Source organism: Cavia porcellus, unplaced genomic scaffold (genome assembly GCF_034190915.1).
Source record: "Cavia porcellus strain 051 isolate PalLab524CR breed Dunkin Hartley unplaced genomic scaffold, mCavPor4.1 scaffold_2, whole genome shotgun sequence".
NCBI lineage: Eukaryota > Metazoa > Chordata > Mammalia > Rodentia > Caviidae > Cavia > Cavia porcellus.
The window spans coordinates 30,068,665-30,090,162 of record NW_026947485.1 but is presented as its reverse complement, the minus strand read 5'-3'; the positions used below and the strand labels follow the sequence as shown (position 1 = coordinate 30,090,162).

Below are 21,498 nucleotides of genomic sequence, written 5' to 3'. Positions count from 1 at the left end.
AGAATGTGAACGGCATAAAGTACCATGCTAAGAATGGTCACAGAACACAGATCCGTGTCCGCAAGCCATTCAAATGTCGGTGTGGGAAGAGTTACAAGACAGCTCAGGGCCTGCGGCACCACACAATCAACTTCCACCCCCCGGTGTCGGCTGAGATTATCAGGAAGATGCAGCAATAATATGCTGGTCATAACTGTGCCAAGAAATCCTCACCAGCAGTTGCTGATTTTGAAAACAGCCACCTTTTTTCAGGGGAAGCATTCAGCAACCCTTAAAAGAAAAAGAATTAAATGCATGCTTTAAATTTTTTCTGTAATTTTGGAATGATGTATCTTTGTAGAGTTAATGATTTTGTACATTTGCACATGTAATCATCATACCCATTTTCATTCTTTGATATAAGGTGCTAAATTAAAAAAAGAAAAAAAAAAGCTCTAGGTTCTTCAGCACATTTCCCCCAAAACAAAATAAAATTGAGGGCATGTTGCATATTGTTTAGTTGTATTGCAGTGATATTAATTGGGGGGAGGAGGGGCTGGCACTTGAGATTTGTCTTCAAGATTGTAATGTGACTGAAGTTTCAACACATCGACTCGCCTATGTTCAAAACCAAAATAATACCTTCATTATTGAACTGGTTACCATGCCTTACATAATGGAGTTAGTATTTGTGAGTAGAAAGACATTAGGTAATAGAACTATAAATAAAAAAGAATGTGTAACATAATATGCTAAAAATATTTTCATATTTAAATAACATGCATAAAAGGTGTGCTTTCTGTGTTTTATATTATCTCGCGAACCCTTCTGCCCTTTAAAAAGCTGAGAATCTTGCCATCTGACTTACCAATCATTTTAGTGTTACAAGTGGCATTTTGTACAAAGCATTCTATTCAGTTCACTCATTAACACGTGTTGAGTGCCTGCTGGGTGTAAGGAATTCAATTTATACATATTATTTGAGGACCAAGATAACAATTTAGTGAAATACTTTTTCCCTGAAATCTCTTTGGAAACCAGTGCAGATTTTGTGTGTGTGAAACTTAGTTGTGGCTTCCGTCTTCAGATGGAGTTTTCGAGCACTTTGTAGTTCTCTATTGCCAACAATTTCATGTTTATGTGTTGCCAATTCTTGCAGCCACTGCCCTAACAAACCTGTGGGTTGCAAATCAGAATTAAAATTCTAAGCATGTTTCAGAGGAACATCTCTGTAAAGGCCCTAGTTGCCTCTTTTTCATGTTCATTGTGTTCTGAGACTTACTTTAAAAGCACTTTTCCCATCACATTGTAGATGTCTGCATAATCATTGGCAATGTCTGTTTAGCTTTATAAAACATAGTGCTGAAATATGAAAATGAGCCTTATTGACAATTAAGTGCTTCTTGCAGCAGGTGGTCAAAGAAGAGTGCGATGACCCGTTAGTGTGACCTACATGTGGACCATTCCTGAAGTTTTTCTCACCGACAGTACCATGCCTTGAGTGTTTTCTCCCAAGTGCTATTCCTTAACACAAGTTTACCAATTGCCTAATTATGCAATAACAATTGCTTTGAGACAGCTAACTGCCCACAGTACACACCGGTTAAAAAAACTCCAGTTCCTTGCACGTTTCTTCCCATGTCCCCATTTGATGAAAAAAGTCTTACACATGGCTGGGAAACAGGGGTCCCTCCTCAAGTTTTCAGACATTTTGAAAAGATGACAATTCTGTTCAACAGATGGGGTAAGCTTCTATATTCGTAAGTTATGAATCCCTCATAATGAGAGATTTTAAAGTACCTATAAAGACACTGCCCACTAAAAATCTCAGCTCTCTGAAGAGTGGTCTTGGTCCTGAATATACAGTGTTATCCTATACATCTGAAAGGGTGATCCAGACATGAGAATCAACTAGTTGGTGCATAAGAAGGCCCTACTTGGCTATTTCATATCTACCTACAGTTGACCAAAAAAATTTTAGGCCAGCAATTATTGTTTAGCTTTGCTCCTTCTAGTGCAAGAAAATATAGGCTGGATCAGTAGTTCAATAGCTAAACAGTCATAAAATAGTCATTGTGCATGTTAACTTTCTTTCAATGATAAAACAAATTCCAGTTTCTACTTACTTACTATTCATTGTGACAGTATTACTACACAGGTAAGGATGGGGTTATTTTGTTATACCGTGTATAGTGAATGTATTGTACCGTGTCTGTGAAAACTGTGCTTTAAATTATATTTTCGTATGTTTTGTTGGGGACAGAGCACATTAAGTTTGAAAGTGACTGAGGTTTTAGAACTGAAGGCAATTTAATCAAAATTCCTGTCAAAAAAAGCTGCTTATAAATGTAAATGAAATCACACTTAAAATAAACTGTCTCTGACCCAAAATAAATATGGCTCTTTATTTTCATGAGTGTCCACTCCAGGAAAATGGTAAGCGTTAACTACGGTAGCTAATATATCTGGCTCAGGGCTTGTTTCACTTTAGGCAGCCTGTTATTTTGCCAAATTCAGATCACACAATTATGATACTGCATTAGTTGTCTATCAGCAACAAATCATCAACTTGGAACCAAATACTAACTTAAAATTTAAAAGCCAGTAAGGTGACTATTCTCATTTGACCAATGGAATACTGCAGTGTGCAAAGGTGTTTGGAGATTACATGGTCCATAATTATTAACTGCAAAAAGGGCTCAGTGTTGAACATATTTTCCCTGTCGAGTAATTTACCGAGAAACTGAAACACATTTCCTAAGTAACTTCAATGGCCACTGCCTCTCCCAGCTTCTGCAACCTGACAGCTGGCATCTAATGATTTTCCCTAACCATTAGAAACCATCTAACACTGGTTTTCCCTAGACGCAAAACCTTTTTCAGAGGAGTCCAACAAAACACAACTTCTGCTCCCATAAATACAAGTGACTGGGTATGTATGTCCTTCACAGAGTGCCAGAGTCTAAATATTAGATTATATTAATATAATTAGATTAACATCTTAACTAGTTTGGTCAGAACAAGCCTTAAAATTTTTGACAGGTACCAAAATGGCAAATCAAATGTTAGTATTTACAATTCTTTATTGTAATCCCAATTGCAATCCCTTAAATAATAATGTAATCCAAATATGGTGATTTGTTTTCCTCTCAGTCTGCAGTTACATTTGTAACCACATGGAAACACTATTGGAATTCTGGCAAGTTAATTTCAATCTAGCACCTCTGGTGCAACCCACAGTGAGAATAAAGACACTTAACACTTATAATTACAGGCAGCCAAGGAACCCCAGTCCGTTCCAAGTGAGGATACACAGAACAAAGCTCTTGATGCGAGGCCCTGCCCAATTTATTATCCAAGAAGAGATAATACAGGGAGTGGCGGTGGGAATTACATGAGTAACGTGAGCTGAGCTGGCCAGTTGGTGAGAAAGCACCTCTGCAATATGCAGGCAGAAGGCATGTAGAAGGACCAATCTGCTCATCTCAGTTGGGGTAGCATTTGAATGATTTAGGAGGCTAGTCCTTTAGTTTGTGATATGTAAACTTTTGTGCCTGGGAAGTCATGGCCTCTTATCTTGAGACTCAACCCAGTTGACGTATTTGGAGCTATATGGCTCTGCCATCTGCTCTGCTCAATCGTTTTTAAAGAACACAATGCCAAGAAACAGGAAGCCGGTCTGGATTTAAGGGTTACAGGTCAGTACCTCAGCTGGCTTCGGCATTGCTTAGAGCTACCTGAAGGGAAAAGGCAACTGCTTAACCAGCTCTGAACGCATCAGTACCTGGAGACAGGGTTTGGTTTAACTAATGCAGAGATGACTGTTCTGCATTTAAGGGGAGCTGTCCACATGGTCTTCTACAATTCTTGACATTCACAGTATTATAAAAAAGAAATACAAAAAGCCTTTAATGGCCCAAGGCACACACACAAAAAAAGTGAGGATTCTAGGTTAATGAAAAACTACTGCAAATAAACTTGACAATCAAACTACAGACCTCCAAAAACGTATCCTCTTTAATGTTGATGAATACTGCACAACAAAGACATAACTAAAGATACATATTACTTTGATTTGGGCTTATACATTACATTGTTAAGTACTTACTGAGAACAGTACTTCAAATTTATACTCACATTAGGGAAACGTGAAAAGGGTCCTGATACATATTCTGTGATTTCTGTGCCACATTATGAGGTCATTTTGTATAAAACAAATTGTACTAACTTATCTTTCCATTTTCCCATTCATTTTAAATACAAATTAAATGTAGTTTAAAAATATTCAAGTTACTCTAAAAATTTTTGTCAAAATTAGCAAAATATACCTTCTATTTCTAGAGCCAACATTTCTTATATAAAAAAAATATTTTCAAGCATGTATTATTATTCTACATGCAGTTCCATTTCTAAAGAACATTTAAAAGCTACCATGGACTCAACTACGGACCTTTCTGATTCAAAGAATTAATTCACAAAACTGTTAATGATCAATGCTTTTTATTACATAATATTTAGTAGTCATGCTCAATCAACAAGGTCAACAGAAACTTGTAAATACTCTGCTAAGTAATCTAGCATACTATCACATTTTTTCAGTGTAGTAACATTGAAATAATTCCTTTATCCTTTATTCATACAGTTCTGCAAACCAGGGAATAAATAAAAGATATAAACACACACGAACTTTTCTTAAAGCAAGTAAGATTAACAGAGGCTAAAATTATATTTATTGATAAGCCAAAGACTGATCCTGACACTAGAAACACCAAAATCAAAGTAGCTCTTAGTCTGAAAAGTGCCATAGTGGGTACATGACAATTTATGGTCTCTTTAGTGGTCCAAGGTGGTATCTTCTAAACTACTGATACGTATTACCTCTTAATAAAAATAATTAGTCAAAGTTTAGAACATTCTGATCAAAATGGGTCTGAACATGCCTTTCAAAGCCCTGCTGGTCATAATCAGGCGGGAACTGCTCACTGCACATCGGGCACACCTTCCAGTGACTCTCCACGTGCTCCTCAAACTTGCTCTGATCGTAGTTGGGAGGGAACATTAATTCACACAGAGGACACTTCTTGTGAACATCAAAGCTTAAAGAAGAAAATAAAAGAATTACGTATTTTCTAATAAACTTTTAACAGCAGTAATTGTCAGTATATACAAAGTTACATTTATCAAATTAGCTGATATTTATACCAGCCTATTTTCAAAGTCTTCAGTTACTCCAAAATCTTTTTCTTTCTTGCTGTAGAGAATTGTGTATAACAGATAGCTTTTCCAATAACCTCTTACATTTAGTTTTACAGTTAAACCAGCAAAGAAAACCTTTTTCATTAAAATCTACCAAAATCTAATCACATTATGCATAATGAGGCCTAATGCCAAAAATTCAACTTTAACTAAAAGAAAAAAAACCCTTGTAAAACTAAAAGGATGAATACGAACCAATATTGCTAATTTGCTTTAAGGGCTAGGAGTTTCTTCAGCACTCATTCTCAAGGACTGCACACCTTGGAACCATCCCAAGAGCAGTTTGAAGCAGGACTGCTGGGCCCTGTGCCTGGAGCTGTTCAGGCCCTGGGCAGCTATATTCCCGGCGAGTCCCAGGGACTATACTTTGAGAACCATTAGCTTTACATAACCCTATGTAATTCTACCAGACAAAGAAAATTACCTGGAGTCAAAGCAAAAGCCTGCTCCATGGCCACGTAAGTGCTGGCTTGGGGGATCAGGGGCAGTGGGCACATTCTCGTCTTCCTAGGAGGAGAAAAAAGATAATACTTTGAGTAAGTGAAACCGAACAATAAATTCTTTTTTGGGCAGAAGGGGAAGGGTACTAGGGATCGAACTCACAACCAAGCAGGCGCTTATAGCACTGAGCTAAATCCTCAGCCACCTCACAAGTAAAATAAATGAAGCCTATACTGACAGTATACAGGAAATAAGATTAGACTTAAATTTAAGTAATGTTACTGTGGCATAATAGTCTGGCCTTCTTGAAATGCAGTCCTGCCCCTGTCCACAGGACACACATCTTAAGCTGCACACTGCATGCTAACACCCACCTGTGTATCACATCACTACGCTCCTTGCCCTACCGACAGACCTACAATAAAGTTTAACGGAAGTCAGGTATGTTAAGAGGCTAACAGGAATGATACAGTGAAACAAAACAATGTACTAGGACAAAGGTTACATGAATGAAGTTTCTCTGTTCCTCTCAATGTATCTTGATGTATTTCCACCTTTTCCCTTATAGGAAGAACTTTACAGCTTTCTCTTTGGCATTTCCAAACTGCCCAAATCCCTTCTCCAAGGCTTTGGACCCACTATTAAGTAAAATAGGGCTACTTAATAGAAGCACTATTAATAACTTGCTGCTAAACATATTTTGGCAGTGATTTGAAAATTAAGAGCTTAAAATAGAGCTATTAAGTGAGTAGCATGCATATATATACATACATACACACACACATATATGTATGTACATACATATGTGTGTGCATATATATGTATATATATGACAGACAAAATGGACAAGGGGGTTGATTCATGTCCCTGTATGACATTTCAATGCACAGAATGACATGTAACTTAAAATGTAATTTATAAAAATTTCCACTTAATATTTTCAGACCACTACTGACTATATATAATGTAACCACAAAAACAAAAATCAGTGGTAAAGTGGGTAGTACTATAAAAGAAGGAATAACATGGAAACATTTCATAGCTATGTACATAAATGAAGCGGACACCAGTAGAGCTTTTCAAATCTCTTTACTCAGGTAATTTTACTAACTTGATACTAATCCACGGACTTAACGACTACTTCTTAACTAGTTACTTACTAACTGTTAACTTATAAAGAAAAAAAACTTTTTTAAAGACAGGATCTTCTAGGTAGCCAGGCTGGCCTCGAGCTCACCGCAATCTCCCTGCATCAACCTGCTGATTGCAGGAGTTACAGGTGCGCACCACATTTGGTTAAGAAAATATTTTTACCAGGATGCATACATACATCAACTGCACAATATACAGAAATAGTAAATACAATAAAATTAATAAAATACATGTGCATTTGTGTATATTCCTGGATGTACGTGATGGCAAATCAAACTGGCAATCACGTGCAACAATGCAACAAAACAAAAGCCTTTAAAACTGTTGAACAAATTCAATATTTGAACTTCTAAAAGTAGTAAATCTTAGTTTTAGTCATAAGAAAAGCACTAATGTGGATTCCCACCCCTATATTCCAGTGGGTTTTAGGAATCTGTAGATGCTACATCGCTAGCCAAACACAGGATCTGATTTAATAACCAAAACCAGCCACATCCCTGAAACTGCCTGTTGACTTTCCTTCTCCTGCAGCGCGTAGCTGCTCCTTGTTGTGCCTAACACACATAAGCAGCTAGAGCAGGACTGATGGACGTCCTCTACACCCTGGGCGGTCACACTCACCACAGAGCTGCTGGCCATGGCTGCAGTCAAGTGGGTCATGGGAAAAGGCACCTGAGAAACACAGGCCGTGCAAAAATGCAATGAGAATAAACGAAGAACAAATCTGAGTATCTCGGGGGGACCTGGCCTTCTTCTGACCATGCTCCCTTTTTGAAAGGTACATGAGAAGCTTTTCCCCTCCCTTCATGTTCATCACATGAGAAAATGATTTGTTTATATAAATGATTCCAAGCAGATATATCTGCACAAAAGGAAAAGAAGATAGTCTAACAGGGACTGAGAAAATAGGGGATAAAATACAATTATTTTATACACTTCAAAAATTAAGTGTTCAGATTAATAAAATACAGGCAGCTTCAGTAAAATTTTGATTCTACACTAGATTACTGTAGCTCCCAAGTTTAGGCCTTGCACCAATATTTGAATTCTGCATCTGCTTAAATAACTAACATAACAATGATAGTGAACAAAAGCTGCTCATTCATCTTTTAAAAAGAAAATTGCTCAAAATTTTGAAAAGTTAAAAGTAATGAGAAAATAAAATACATGAATTTTGATATTACAACTATTAGTATTTTTAACAGCAAATATTTAAAATAGAATGTAACTTTCTAGGGGCCAAAGCATGAAGCCAAAACTCTTAGAGCACCTCACTGCCCTAAACATCCAACAGTTTACATCACTTCTGTGCCGCCATGAGTCACCCAACAGCAGAGCGCATTTCCGCACTCAGGCAAACTATCAAACGTGGTAAATACTTGGTAAAACATAAAAGCAATTTATACTTTCTAAGCCATATATAACTTGGTAATGATAACCCTATTATTTTGTTAACTTTTACTACCTATTAACCTAATAAAAAGGAATTAGTGGGACTTTTATTAGGTCCATAAAAATATTATGAGAAATATCAATTTCTCATAAAATAAAAAAATTGTCTATGTGAAGGACAGCTCAAAACCAGAATGAATACATAAGTTCTTAAAATAGTCGCATCATATACTCTTGTGATACCAATAACATAGAATGATCAATCAAATCTTCCCTTGAGAATACCTTTACTCTACTTTACTTATCAAGCATGGTCAATTCATCTCCAAAACCAGGTAGATTAAAAATAGCAAATGAGCCTGGGAAGTGAGAAGGCAGGTCTACTGTAAGCAACACAAAACAGCTCCATGAGGGCAACAGAGCCGGACAAGAACTCAAAATATCAGTGGTGTCCGCATCAGACCACAAAGCTTTAATATGTAGCTTAAAAGAAGGTGACATTTATTGTTAATTTTTACAGTAATGAGTCATCATGGTTTTATTAGACAGTCTTTATGAGGGCAAAAAACCATGTATAATTCTAATTTAGAAAGACTTCCACCAAAGGCTATCAATTTCAGCACATAATCATAAACCTGGAAGGATATACTAGATTTAAAGTATCAGTGGTATTTTAGCTTAACTGCTCAAATAGTCTTAGAACCAAATTTTATTAAGAATGCTATGCTGAAAACTATTTTTGAATAATTACAAGTTATTAAATTAATAATAATTATTAGTGATTTAATCCCTACAAATATCTAAACTCCCTTATGTAGTATTCATCTGCCTTTAGCCCCCATCGTCGTTTTGTTTTTATTGCAAACTGGCTTTTAAGCAGAGAAAACAGACTATGATAAATTGGAGCACTGTTTGAAACTCAAAAACTCCTCATTATATGCCTGCCCCAAAACATACTCTATACTCTGCATTTTTTTTTTTTTTTTTGTAGCTTGGACACTTGGAAACAGTGTTAATGACTTCTTGAATAATTTTTTAGGCTTATATAATTTTTAAGGTTTAGGGTACACTGTATAGGAATTCTTTAAAAACTTAAAAATGGAATTATCATATTGATTAAATTGTAAGGAATAGCATACAATTCGTTTATTTATCATGTCCAATTACCTATTTTTTTCTTACCTTACTTACACTTTTTATCTAAGAAACCACTATCTAATCCAAGGTAAAGGAAAATACAGTAATCTTTGAGTTTTAGCCCTCCTGTCTTGAGTTAATCTTTGTACATGACGTGAGAAAGGAAGACAATTTTCCACCACCACTTGTTGCAAAGATTCTTCTTCTCCCATTGAACTGTTATGACACTCTCAACTGACTCTAACTACACACCATGTTTATAAACACAATATGAAAATTTTAAAAATAAGACAACATAAAAAATGGCAAAACTGGAAAAGCACAAAACTCAGAACAACGCAACACAACAAATAACAAGCAGGTCTTCATTGTTTCAAGCTGCAATTTGCAATTACGGAGTCACTTAAGCCTTAATAACCACAGACATTTACTAACCACAGACACTTCTGAGAATGCTAAAAATGCATCATGAAAAACACATCTGTAAATAAAACTGCCCTTCACTGTGAAGGACTAATGTAGAAAGCTGCAAACAAACCACACATCATGATTTTCTAGCTTTGAATAATGGGGTTAGGTAGTTTAGATGGGTGCATGCCAAACTTTACCAAGCTTATGATCATGAAAGGATTTTGTTAAATGCAGTATGATTCTCGATACCTCAAAGTAGGGTATGAGATTCTGTGTATTAGCAAACTTCTAGGAGATACCATAATAGCTGGTATAGACCACATTTTTTTGAGTAGCAAGGAATTTAGTCATGGTTCTAAAAACTGGGTATGAAGGTACCTAGGGCACCACTGAAACTTCAGAGACATTCATCAGATTCTGTGACATCATTTTAATTTCCATCATGTGAACAACCAGTTTGAGACCACTTAGTTTCAACTCACATAGTGCTACCTTTCACCAGCATCATAGCTTTGAGAAGCTGGGCCCCCAGCAGCTGTGGTGATAGAAAGCGAGGGCCATGCGAAACACAAGGTGACAGAGGAAATGAGGGTGACTTGTGCAATATGATTCCAACGCTTGAAAAGCTTTACAGAGGCCAGCAGTCACACATGCACATCCCATTAATAACTGGCTATTTGAGAAAGAAATAATAAAAATATTAATTAATTTTCCTTTAATTGAGGTATTCTATTTTTCAAATAGCTTACTGAATTTGTTAGGAGACAAATACTTCTTAACATTTCTTTTGGCCCAGGAGTTGCTATGGGGGGAAAATTACCAAGACGCTAGGCGTACCATAAGCTGAAAGCATGGGAACCTACATTATAGTCCTATCTGACAGGTCGGTAAGAACACAGCTTCTTAGTAAAGCTGACGCGGTTCAAACCCTGCCTCTATCAGCTGTGTGGGACTAGCTATTTCATCTGTCTCTCAGTTCCTTTTTATGTAAAATAGTGATAGTGATAGCTCCCACCTCTCTCAGGAATATGATGAAGAACAAATGAGTTACTATGAGTTACCTGGCAAACAGCTACAGACATGTTTACAGCCATCACCATCACCATAACTGTGATATTAGCTATTGCAATTACTGGGTAAATGAAAGTCACAGAAGGTTTCTATCTGAGAAATAATCACAGCTTCTGGCACAGAAGGGAGATTATGGCAAGTGCAGGTGACAGCGTAGGCCCAACCATGACTCATTGGTGTTCACGGGTGCTATGACTGTTAATCTCTCCCAGAGCACAGAAATAGAGAATAACAACAGGGTAACTCAAATGTGTCTTCCATATTCTTACTTAAATCATTTACTAAAAAACCTTCATTTGAAGTTATTTTCATTGTAATGGTAGCAATTTAAAGTTTTGAGTATACATAAAAATTGCTTTCTAACTCACGGGGGAAAAAAATCTGATGGTAAAATACAATTTAGTTCAGGTGTGCATACTGAGTTCCTCTGTCTCATTACCAAATCTAAGCATGTCAGCAAATGAGCACAAGAGTCTAACACTGCTTCTCTTGGGTTTGCAGAAGGGCAAAGCACACAGATCAAAAAGAACATTCTGCTAATTAAACCAAAGCAGATGACTATAGAGGAGAAGGGCTTGTCACATGTAACATCTATGCCAAGAATGGTCAGATTAAATATGCAAAATGTGAAGTAAAGGTGTGCAAAAGCAGTATGATGATAGTCTAGACCTTAAATAAGCTACAAAAGTTCTGACAGTTTTCCTAATTATTCCCACTAATGGACATAGCAGGCCAAAAGGCAGGAGGGAGAAATACATTTTTCTCCATTATGAGTGTTGAGCACCAGGGCTAAAATCATGCCTGTCTGAACACTGATCAGTTTCTGCAAAGGTTAATAGCAATTAAATGCAGCAAACTAGATTAAATGAGAAACAGGTCATGATACCACTGTACTTGCAAAGAGCACAGAAGAGCGTTTCTTTTAAGTCTATCTAAATGCACAGGAAATCTAAAATGAGCTGCTATGAAAAAATGAACCTAATTTCCAAAAAGAGTTACTCTAAGAAACCTATTAAACACTGAAAAAAAGCCTTTAACTAAAAAAATTTTTAAATGAGATGCTACATAAATGAATTCAATTATTATGCTCATGTTGCTGCCACAGAATTAAGAAATGCTTCAACATCATAAACTGAGTATTTCTCTGAAAAAAAAAAACTACGTGATATATATACTTCTCGTTTTGTGGCTAAAAATCATAGAGTCCCACCTTAAAATTTATAGAAGAATATAAACACTAAACTAAAACTCACAAAATTATGCTTCACTATGCATCTTAACATTTCATTTCTTCCAGCCTAAATATATCCATAAGCAAAAGAAAGTGATACTTACTGAATGATAATTAAGCTATGTGATAACTATACTATTCTGAAATCATTTGCTGAACTTTATCTCGTACTTAAGTATAACATCCTGAGTGTACATCCAAAGCACATTTATTGATTTTTCAAATTTAACAAGTAACTTTTTCTAAAAATCAAGTCCACAAACATGGTGCAAAAACAAGCACATAGTCTTTCCACAAAGCACGTGCCCTTAACTCTCCATGTAATTCTAAAAATAAACGGGACAGGTTCAGACAATGAAAAGTCAACTTACTTTATTATCTTCAGGGTCCTCTAAACCATCAGGCCGGCTAAGGTTTCGAGCAGGCTGGCTGCAGACAACACTGTCTTCCCACGAGGGGACTCTCATAGGTGGCCTTTGGATTTCATCTGGGTAAAAAGCACCATCTGCTCCATCTGCAATAAAAATTTAGGAAGATAAATATTGGGAGAGAGGAGTAGGGGAAAATCAGTTACTAAAATTAACATCTCTATGCATAGATATGATGAACAGGATATAAAGATATTAGTACATCAGAATATAGAGAGACTGATACACCAGAAAAGACTTTTTATTTTAAGCAGATTATTCATTCATGGTGCGTCACTGATAGTGATGAGCTCAGTAACAGTGTTAAAACATTAAAACTACAAATTACATAAATAAAATGTTCTTTTCCCTTTCATAGTATCTACTATAGATCTTGCATCTTATTTACTTAGCAGTTCTTTGTACTAAGGAGACAATGTGACGTTCGCACATGCGAGTCTGATTTACTTCACTTATGAATATGGTCTCAAATTGTTCAAAAGGAAAGAAAAATTGGGATGGAGAAAAGAGGAAAAGAAGGAAGGGAGAAGAAAAAAATATATATATTTTGCAATTTTAGCAACTACTTTGAGGATAACAATGTGCAACATATTAACTATTGTTAATCTATTATTCTGTTACAAAATTCTGAATCACTTTTGATTTTTCTCTTTAAAAAAATTAATATAGCAGCAAATCAAAAACCAACAAATAAAATGTTTCTATTAGAGCTGAGATTATAATAGTAGTTACGTTACCACTATGAAAATATAAGCAAAATCCCTTCAGATTCAGCTAACCAAACCAAAAATAATAACCTCTTGTTTCCTGTATCGCATAAGGGTTCCCATACTGTAGAGCTGGCTGTGCACCGGACAGCACCAAAGTACGCCCATTTTGCTCCGAGCATGCGTTGAGACCCTGGGAGACATGCTGAAGACTATGACCTTCCCTTTTCCGTTCTGTTTGGTTTTCTACCCTTTTAAGTTCCTACAATGGAGAAAAATAAAGATGAATAAGCAAAGCAATCATGTACTTTATAAAAAGAGCATTAAACATTTAGCTAAAGCAAAACAATAAAATATTTCCCTATTGTGCTTCAGGTATGCATTTGGAAAGGTTGGCCCTCAACTTCTCATAATACTCTTACCCACATTTAACAAAGCCAGAAAGCAAGGTAAGGCCCAATGAATGTACCTTCAAATTTCTTTGTGCCAAAAAGTACTCTTATTATTGAAAGAATAGGGCAAATTGAATCTCTTACTACTTACACATAATAAAATTTAAAAGTCCCTTTAAAAAGAAAACCCAAGGGCTGGGGATATAAAATGGCACAGCACCTGCCTAGCAAACATGAGGTTGTGAGATGGATCCCCGGTATCAAAAGGAAAAACCAGTCTGGGATGTGGCTCAGCAGGAAAGCTGTATAAAACACAGACACATGAGTCTACACAGACAAGAATTAATGAGCAAAGAAATAAATGTGGGAAAAGAAAAAGATAGCTCTTCCTACAGAAAAAAAAAATCCTAACTAGTCAATATTGAAAGCTGAATGGAAAAGCTAGGCTTGGTGGCGCTGGCCGGTAATGTCAGCACTTAGGACACTGAGGGAGAGGACTGCCGTGAGTACAGGCCAGGCTGGACTACAAAGTGAATTTAAGGCCACCTTGGAGTACATAGTAAGAACTTCTCTCCAAAAAATAAATTTTTATTAGTAAGATCTGGTGGACACTACTTTAACCAAATGATCAAAGTTAAGATCATCTGTATTAGAACATACAAATTTGGTACATACCATTCCTCATCTATCATATATGCAAAAACAATCCATCCTAATTACACATTCTACAGGAATATAGGTCCGCTTCTCATACATTGCTCAGTGGAATCTGGCTTTATCTAACAAAGCTGCCACATGCATTTAACCATCAGACCTGCAATCACACTTTTAAGAATTTATCCTGGAGTCAGAACCCCTCCAAACAATAGCAAACTACAGATGCATAAAACTATTCATTAAAGTATTACATGTAATATAAACCACCTACAGGCCCAAATACAGAGGTTTGGTTAAATAAATTATAGTATGTACAAATAATAAAGTACTACACAGCTGCAAAAAATTTAGAAAACTCACAATTTATGAACTTCATATACTATAGTGCTTGAAGAATATACTAGGTAAAAAATATGTAATAGGTAAACTTTCAGGAGAAAAGAAACATGCAGCTGGATTATTTTTCAAAAGAAACACAAAAGTATATAATATGGGGGATGACTGCAGATTTTCTAAATTTGAGTGCTTTAAAATTTATTAAATACTAAATATGTAACAAAGACTATAATGGTCAATATTAAACATTTTACTCATATTGTAAATATTTAAAAGCTATATATCATTCAGTAGCACATTATATATTTTTTAAAATACATTGCTGAATACCTTCTCCCTGGAGAGGTTTTCCAACTGTGAAGTCAAAATATGTATTTCTTTGTCTTTCTCTGCCAATCGAAGCTGAAGAAAGAAATTATCATTATTTAATTATCTTTAAACAACTTTATTGAAATAATTCCTATTACACAATCCATATATTTTCATCAGTTTTTAGTCTTTGGCTTCTCCAAATTACTACTTGTCACTATCGACCAATTTCCCTTATTCTTAAAAAGCATTCTTTTGACTTTTGTGAAACTGTATCGATAGTTAGCCTCCATGTTGTCTGTTTGCTTTTTTGGGGTTTTGTCATGTGGGTGTCTACTTCTTCCTGGCTTTTTTTCTTTTCTCTGAAAACTTGGTTTCTTCCACACCTTCCACTACTATCAGCGCCGTGACAATAAAACCACAAACACTAACTTATATACTACTTTTTGTCTTTCTCAGGTTCCAAATCTGGCTTTTAAACTGATAGCAACACATGATTTCACTGCCGTCTTTTCTGTACTGTGAAGGGCAAAATGGTCCAAACTTACCTTTTACACTTGTTAACAGATCATGAGAATCAAGAGCACACTGCGACTGAAGCTTACCAAGTATGTTAGAATACTACTTCTTTTCCTCTACTCCTTAAGGTTTTCAGTCTCTACATCATCATTCATTTAGTAACCATCTGCTAATCACCTGTTACAGTGTAAGCATTATGGGTACAAATGGAAATAAAACCATTCTTCTATGGTTCTTCCCTAAAGATGTATTTCAAAGCTTTCCAGTCTAGACACATTGCCCTTTTGTATCCAAAAGAAGGTAGCTTTTATCAGTTCAGTGTAACACGTATACTTGGTTTTTCACCAAACCCTTCCCACCTCTAAATCCTCTTCAGTGCTACAAAATTCTTTTCAAAAAGACTCATTCTAAATTCTAAACAGCAACTAATACCCAAATTCCATTTTAGGTTTTCCAAAATCTGGCTCCAAACTATCATTCAAGTCTAATCTACCCCAACACCGACGTCAAGGCGCTATTCCTCAGAACTGGTGTTGTTCTTTACTTCTGACCTTGAAACATGCATTAACACTTCCCACCTGCTTAGAACGTTACTTCTTCCTTTGCCTAGCTCTATTTCTACTGTCCTCCAGTTTGGTCTCTAAAAGTCTAGTTCGTCTACAATGTGTTCCTCGTCTATAATGTGTGAGCCAAAAATATGTGTGCACACTTCAGTAGTTCACTGTACTAACTTCTGAAGCTAACGTCCACCATCTTGAGCACCTCCTGGAAGTGCAGAGGCCAAAAGTAGCCTCTGTATCTCACCAGAGATATCAATAAATCTACTATTAAAATATTTATATGAGTTTTCCTTTTCCTGATTTTTTTTTTTAAACTAACAGAAAACAACCCTAAGGGTACTTAAAATTCATCAATCAAGAGAGAGGATAGCTGGGTATGGTGGCACACACCTGTAACCCAGCACTCAGGAGGCTGAGGCAGGAGGGATTATTACAAATTCAAGACCAATCTGGCCTACAAAGTGAGTTCAAGGCCAGCCTGAAATGCATAGTGAGACCCTGTCTCAAAAAGACCGCCCCCACCCCCTCCAAAAAAAAAAAAAAAACAGAAGAAAATGGACACTAAACAAAGTAAAATTCATAGTATGTTAAATAGGGATCAATGTATCTAAATATATATAGTTTTATACTGAGAAAATAATTATAAAATGTACATGACAGATTCTTTAAAGCATTAGGTATAGCAGATACTATGCTTCAAGTTTGCATTCAATGAGTCTAAACTTACTTTGTAATTGTCCTCCATTTCAGCTAATTCGAGTTTCACATTTTCAGAAATTTTCACTTGTTCTTTCCATTTCAGCTCCATTTTTGCAAGTTCATCAGCATATTTATTACATTTAGTTTTCTCATCCTAAATGAAACAATATAATCACCAAAAGATTTTAAATCTGAGAAAGCAGAGGAATGGGAGAGAAGGATAAAAAGACTGAAAACGATCAAGATATGTTACACCCATGCATCAGCCCCCAAAAGGAGCAGCATTACTGGTTATAAATCACATTATATTCACTGTGTAACAGTATACACTCACTTAAAAGAATAAAGTAAATGAATAACCTGAGAAAGACAAATGTCAAGTTACATTAATTGAAAACAGCACACACATCAAATTAAATGAATTACAAATCACAACAAAAAATAAATAGGCCAATTTCATTTTATTTTATTTATTTATTTTTTTTTTTTTTTTTTTTTTTTTTTTTTTTGTCTTTTTCATTTTTATCGGTACCGGGCATCGAACTCACGACCGCCTGCTTGCAAGGCAGGTGCTTATGCCGCTGAGCTAAATCCCCAGCCCCCCAATTTCATTTTAAATGTTTTTGTTTAAAAGTGAAATTTTGAAGTATTTCGATTTAATGGAGGAATGCCTTTAAACAAATAATCAAGATAAACTTTTTTTAGAGTCATTCATTCTATACTTCATGTCATAAAAATGAACTCAAAATGGGCTACTGATATAACTATAAAATTTTTAGATGACTGGGTCATTTAAGTCTTCCCTAGAATGTGCAAGGCTACTGTAAAAACAAAGCAAAAACTTCCAATACAGGAGAAAAATCTTTACCACCTTGGATTAGATAATATTTTTAAACAGAGAAAAGTACAAAACATAAAACAACAAAATAACTATATCAAAATTTAAGGAAATAGTTTAGGGAATATGAAACACATGTATATCAGAGAAAAGAGTTGTATCTAGAACAAAGAACAATCACAAGATGAGTAACACTACCCAAATTTCTTTTTTATCAGTACTGGACATGCAATCCATGAGTACTATTAATGAGCCTCCACACCCCAACACACACTTTTTTGAAAGAAGTCTTGCTCAACTGCCCAGGCAAAACTTGAATTTCCCTCCTGCCTCAGCTCCCAAACCGCTGAGACTGTTGGCATGTTCCACTGCACCCAGCTATGAATTTTTAAAACAGAAAAAAATCTGAACATTCACAAAAAAAGATAAATGGCCAACAGCATAAGAAAGGCAGCTCAGCACTGAATTATTACAGATGTACAAACTTTAAAATCAAGATGATATTACCATTATATTCTACTATGGTTTGTGTCTGGGTATCCCCGCCAAAGCCTCATGCAGTCATAGAAGTGGCTGAGTCTAGCATTTATGATTTGTTTGTTGTCTAGTGCTGGGATTGGTGGTGTGAGTGCTACACCTACCCAGGGGTGGGTATCTGACATACAATACAAGGAAGGAAGGAAGCCCTGTCACTCTTGGTGCTCAAGGCCACCATGAAGGCCACCCTGCCTTGGAGCCAGCTGAGTACTGACTGACACTGCCAAAAATTATAAGCAAATGAATCTTTCCCTTCCTGCATTTTGGGCATCAGGTATTTTGACTCAACAACGAGAAGTAACCAAGACACGTTCTCATTAGACTGGCTATGCAGAGGGCCGAGGATTTGGCTCAGTGCCTCAAGCACTTACCTGCTAAGTACACAGTCACAAATTTGATCCCCAGTACCAAAAAAAAAAAAAAAAAAAAAAGACTGGCTATGTAAAAACATACAAAGTACTATGCAAACTAGCTGGGTATGGTGGCACAAACCTGTAATCCCAACACTGGGGTGGCTGAGGTAGGAGGTGAGTTCAAGGCAGACTGGGCTACAAAGTGAGTTAAAGGCCAGCCTTAACCACATATAAAACTTTGTCTCAAAACATAGAGTACTATGCAAATAACTTGCTAATTTCTCATAGACATTCACCTACCTAGTCACTTTACTCCTAGGTATTTACCCAGGAGAAACAAAAGGCCGAATGTTCACACAAGACTTGTATACAGATATTCACAGCAACTTTATTTGCACCAACCAAAACAACCTCAAATAGTTCTACTCACTGATAAACACACTAAGATCTATCCATACACTGGTTACTACCTCGGCAATAAAAGGCAGTGAATAACATAACCAATAATATGAATAATACGCTGAAAGAAGATGGGGAAAAGGGTACACATCAAAATAACTTTTTATAGAACTACAAAAAGCAGGCTAAGTAATAGTGGGAGAAAGCAGATTAATGAATGGTTTCCTGGAGAGGACAGAATAGGAAAGCTGCAAATGGGCATCAAAAAACAAAAAATTCGTAGAGTGACGTTTCAAGACTGTATATCATATTATCAAAAGGCACACTTCAAATATGTGCACCTGGGGGTGGGGATTTAGCTCAGCGGCACAAGCACCTGCCTCGCGAGCAGGCAGTCGTGCGTTCAACCCCGGGTACCGATAAAAAAAAAAGTGCAACTTATGAAATTCCAGTTGTACTTCAACACAGTTGCAAAAAAAAAATGAACCATAAGGAAGTCTTTTGCTCAGAAGAACACTACTGTATCTTGCTTTAATAGTATATAATAAAATTTTTAAAAATATTCATTCAAAATCATTTTATCCTTAATGAAGTATAATCTAATCCCTTATAAATAATTACAGTTACATATTACTTAAGAGAGTTGTGTTCTGAGAAGTGTGTCATCAGGTGATTTTGTGCCTGTGTGAACAAAGTTCATCTGCACTGAATATTTGTTCTGGAAATAATTTTCCTCCACAATCAGCTTTACCTCTAGTTTCCAAAATTTCTTTAGCTGTCTTCACATAAGCACTTGCAGAATCACCCCTTTCACATTATACAATGAGCGATTCACCTAGTTAGCAGTAAATTCAATTTTACAGCTGCATTCAACCTTTTCTTAAAACACTGCATTGGCCATAATGTTTTTGTGTTTGGTTTTCAAGGAATTAGAAGTTTCTTAGGCTGAGGTAATGCTCAGTGGTAAAGCTCCTGCTTTACACGCAGCAGGCCCCAGGGTTTTATCCCTGGCACTATACAAAAAGGAAGAGGGAAGAAAAGAGAAGTAAGAAGACTGGGGAAAGAAGAAAGGAGAGGACAAAGAAAAGGAAAAGAAAGAAGCAGGAACAAGAAAAACAAGGTGTTTCTCCAACTTAACATACAACTTTTAATGAATTTTGCTAGTCTCATCGCTCTCAATGAAACACATCCTTTGGTAGCTTCTGTCACCTTGTTCTTTTCTAAGATCACAGCTATGATGGGATGGGATGTGCCTCCCAGGAGGCACAATCATAACTGTGCCTGTGAATAATGATTACTGATTTTTTTACTTACTCGGCATTTTTAATTACTTCTATTTGTTTCAACATATTGCCTCTAATTGGTAATATGCAGTGAATTCTGTACATTTAGGATCCTTGATTTAAAAAAACATAAAATTAAAACAAACATGAGATAATATAATGCAATCAAGAGATGTGGTGACACAAAAGATAGGAGGCTAAGGGCCAGGGTTTAGCTCAGCGGCATAAGTGCCTGCTTGGCAAATAAGAGAGAGGTCATGAGATTGATCCCTGGCACCAAAAAAAAAAAAAAAAAAAAAAAAACACACGATAGGAGGCCATAAGGAATATATTTTCACACTGTGGTGTTTTTAAGTGGAAGGACTAAACCCTAAAATGATAATATAACAAGTACCAATAAGTCATTTATTTTAAGTAGGTACTGTGTACAGCTGGATGTGCCCACACTTTTATACAACTGGCAGTACAAGTTTCCTTACGCCAGCCTCACCACAAACCTAAGTAATAAGCTACATTCATTACGTTACAATCAGCCCTTCAACAGGGGGATAATTTGATTAGATCTTACTATTGAGCTCATCTGTAAACTTTACTCTGATTTAGTTCTGTAGCTCAGAATATGTAAACAGGAAAAAAAATCACATATATAAACACAAGGCACATTTCCTTTGTACTTTAAAAAACACATAAATGAACATTTTCCCTTATCCATAAAATATGCCAGCAGTGAATACTACCAAGAAGGTTGCCAAAGTGGAAAGTTTGAGTGAGGCTGTTAAAAATAACATCGTAAGATACAAAGGACTCATTAGTCAACGCTCCTTCTTTTTATTGTGCAAACATAACATTAAGCTATACTAAGACTATCTGCTTTTATTACAGTAAATTGTAAAAGGACGTCTCTTTTATTATAAAGTTCAAATACTTTCCATATACCTTTATAATAAGACAGAAGTCAATTTCTAACTTCAACTAATTAATTGCTTATTATGCAAACAAGGATATTTAGCTCATGACCAGGTTTTAGGATCATGATTTTACACACAGATCTCTATGAACAGGTACATAAATCAAACTCCACAATCCCAAGGCAAAAGTGAAAGTTAATACCAGTAACTAAGGAGAGAAAACAAACTTCCAGATATAAACCAATAAAAGTAAAGATAAAAGACACTTATATCACTTATATGTGATAAATATATATTTCGTTGAAAAAGGAGCTAACTTACCTGTAAGAGTTGTTTATATTTATTGTATTTTTCTGTTTTGTCAGCAATTTCTTTGGTCATTTCATAGACTTGACCTTTTGTCAGCATATCAATATCTGTCTCTGCTTTAACAAGGCAGAAAACAAGACTGTTAAAAAAGTATTTTGTCCCAGCTGAGCATGGTGGCACACACCTGTATTTCC

General features: G+C 36.0%; 2 protein-coding genes across 8 annotated transcripts in view; one reads left to right on the top strand and one right to left on the bottom strand.

Moving 5' to 3' along the window:
• Positions 1-2,374, top strand: part of Jazf1 (JAZF zinc finger 1) — a 326,310-nt gene extending 323,936 nt beyond the window's left edge. For both annotated transcript variants that reach the window (XM_063239940.1, XM_063239936.1), the window contains one exon: positions 3-2,374. In XM_063239940.1, the coding sequence (XP_063096010.1) occupies positions 3-179 (177 nt within the window). In that variant the 3' untranslated portion in view covers positions 180-2,374. The remainder of the gene's footprint in view (positions 1-2) is intronic.
• Positions 2,375-3,978: 1,604 nt separating this feature from the next.
• The window catches only part of Tax1bp1 (Tax1 binding protein 1), an 84,863-nt gene continuing 67,343 nt past the window's right edge, over positions 3,979-21,498 (bottom strand). For 3 of the 6 annotated variants that reach the window (XM_063239910.1, XM_063239905.1, XM_063239908.1), the window contains exons 12-19: positions 21,317-21,420; positions 16,706-16,831; positions 14,921-14,992; positions 13,296-13,467; positions 12,442-12,584; positions 7,450-7,500; positions 5,660-5,742; positions 3,979-5,075 (exon numbers count right to left, since the gene is read on the bottom strand). In XM_063239910.1, the coding sequence (XP_063095980.1) occupies positions 4,874-5,075; positions 5,660-5,742; positions 7,450-7,500; positions 12,442-12,584; positions 13,296-13,467; positions 14,921-14,992; positions 16,706-16,831; positions 21,317-21,420 (953 nt within the window). In that variant the 3' untranslated portion in view covers positions 3,979-4,873. The remainder of the gene's footprint in view (positions 5,076-5,659; positions 5,743-7,449; positions 7,501-12,441; positions 12,585-13,295; positions 13,468-14,920; positions 14,993-16,705; positions 16,832-21,316; positions 21,421-21,498) is intronic. The other 3 variants (XM_063239911.1, XM_063239919.1, XM_063239924.1) reach the window with 3 other exon arrangements.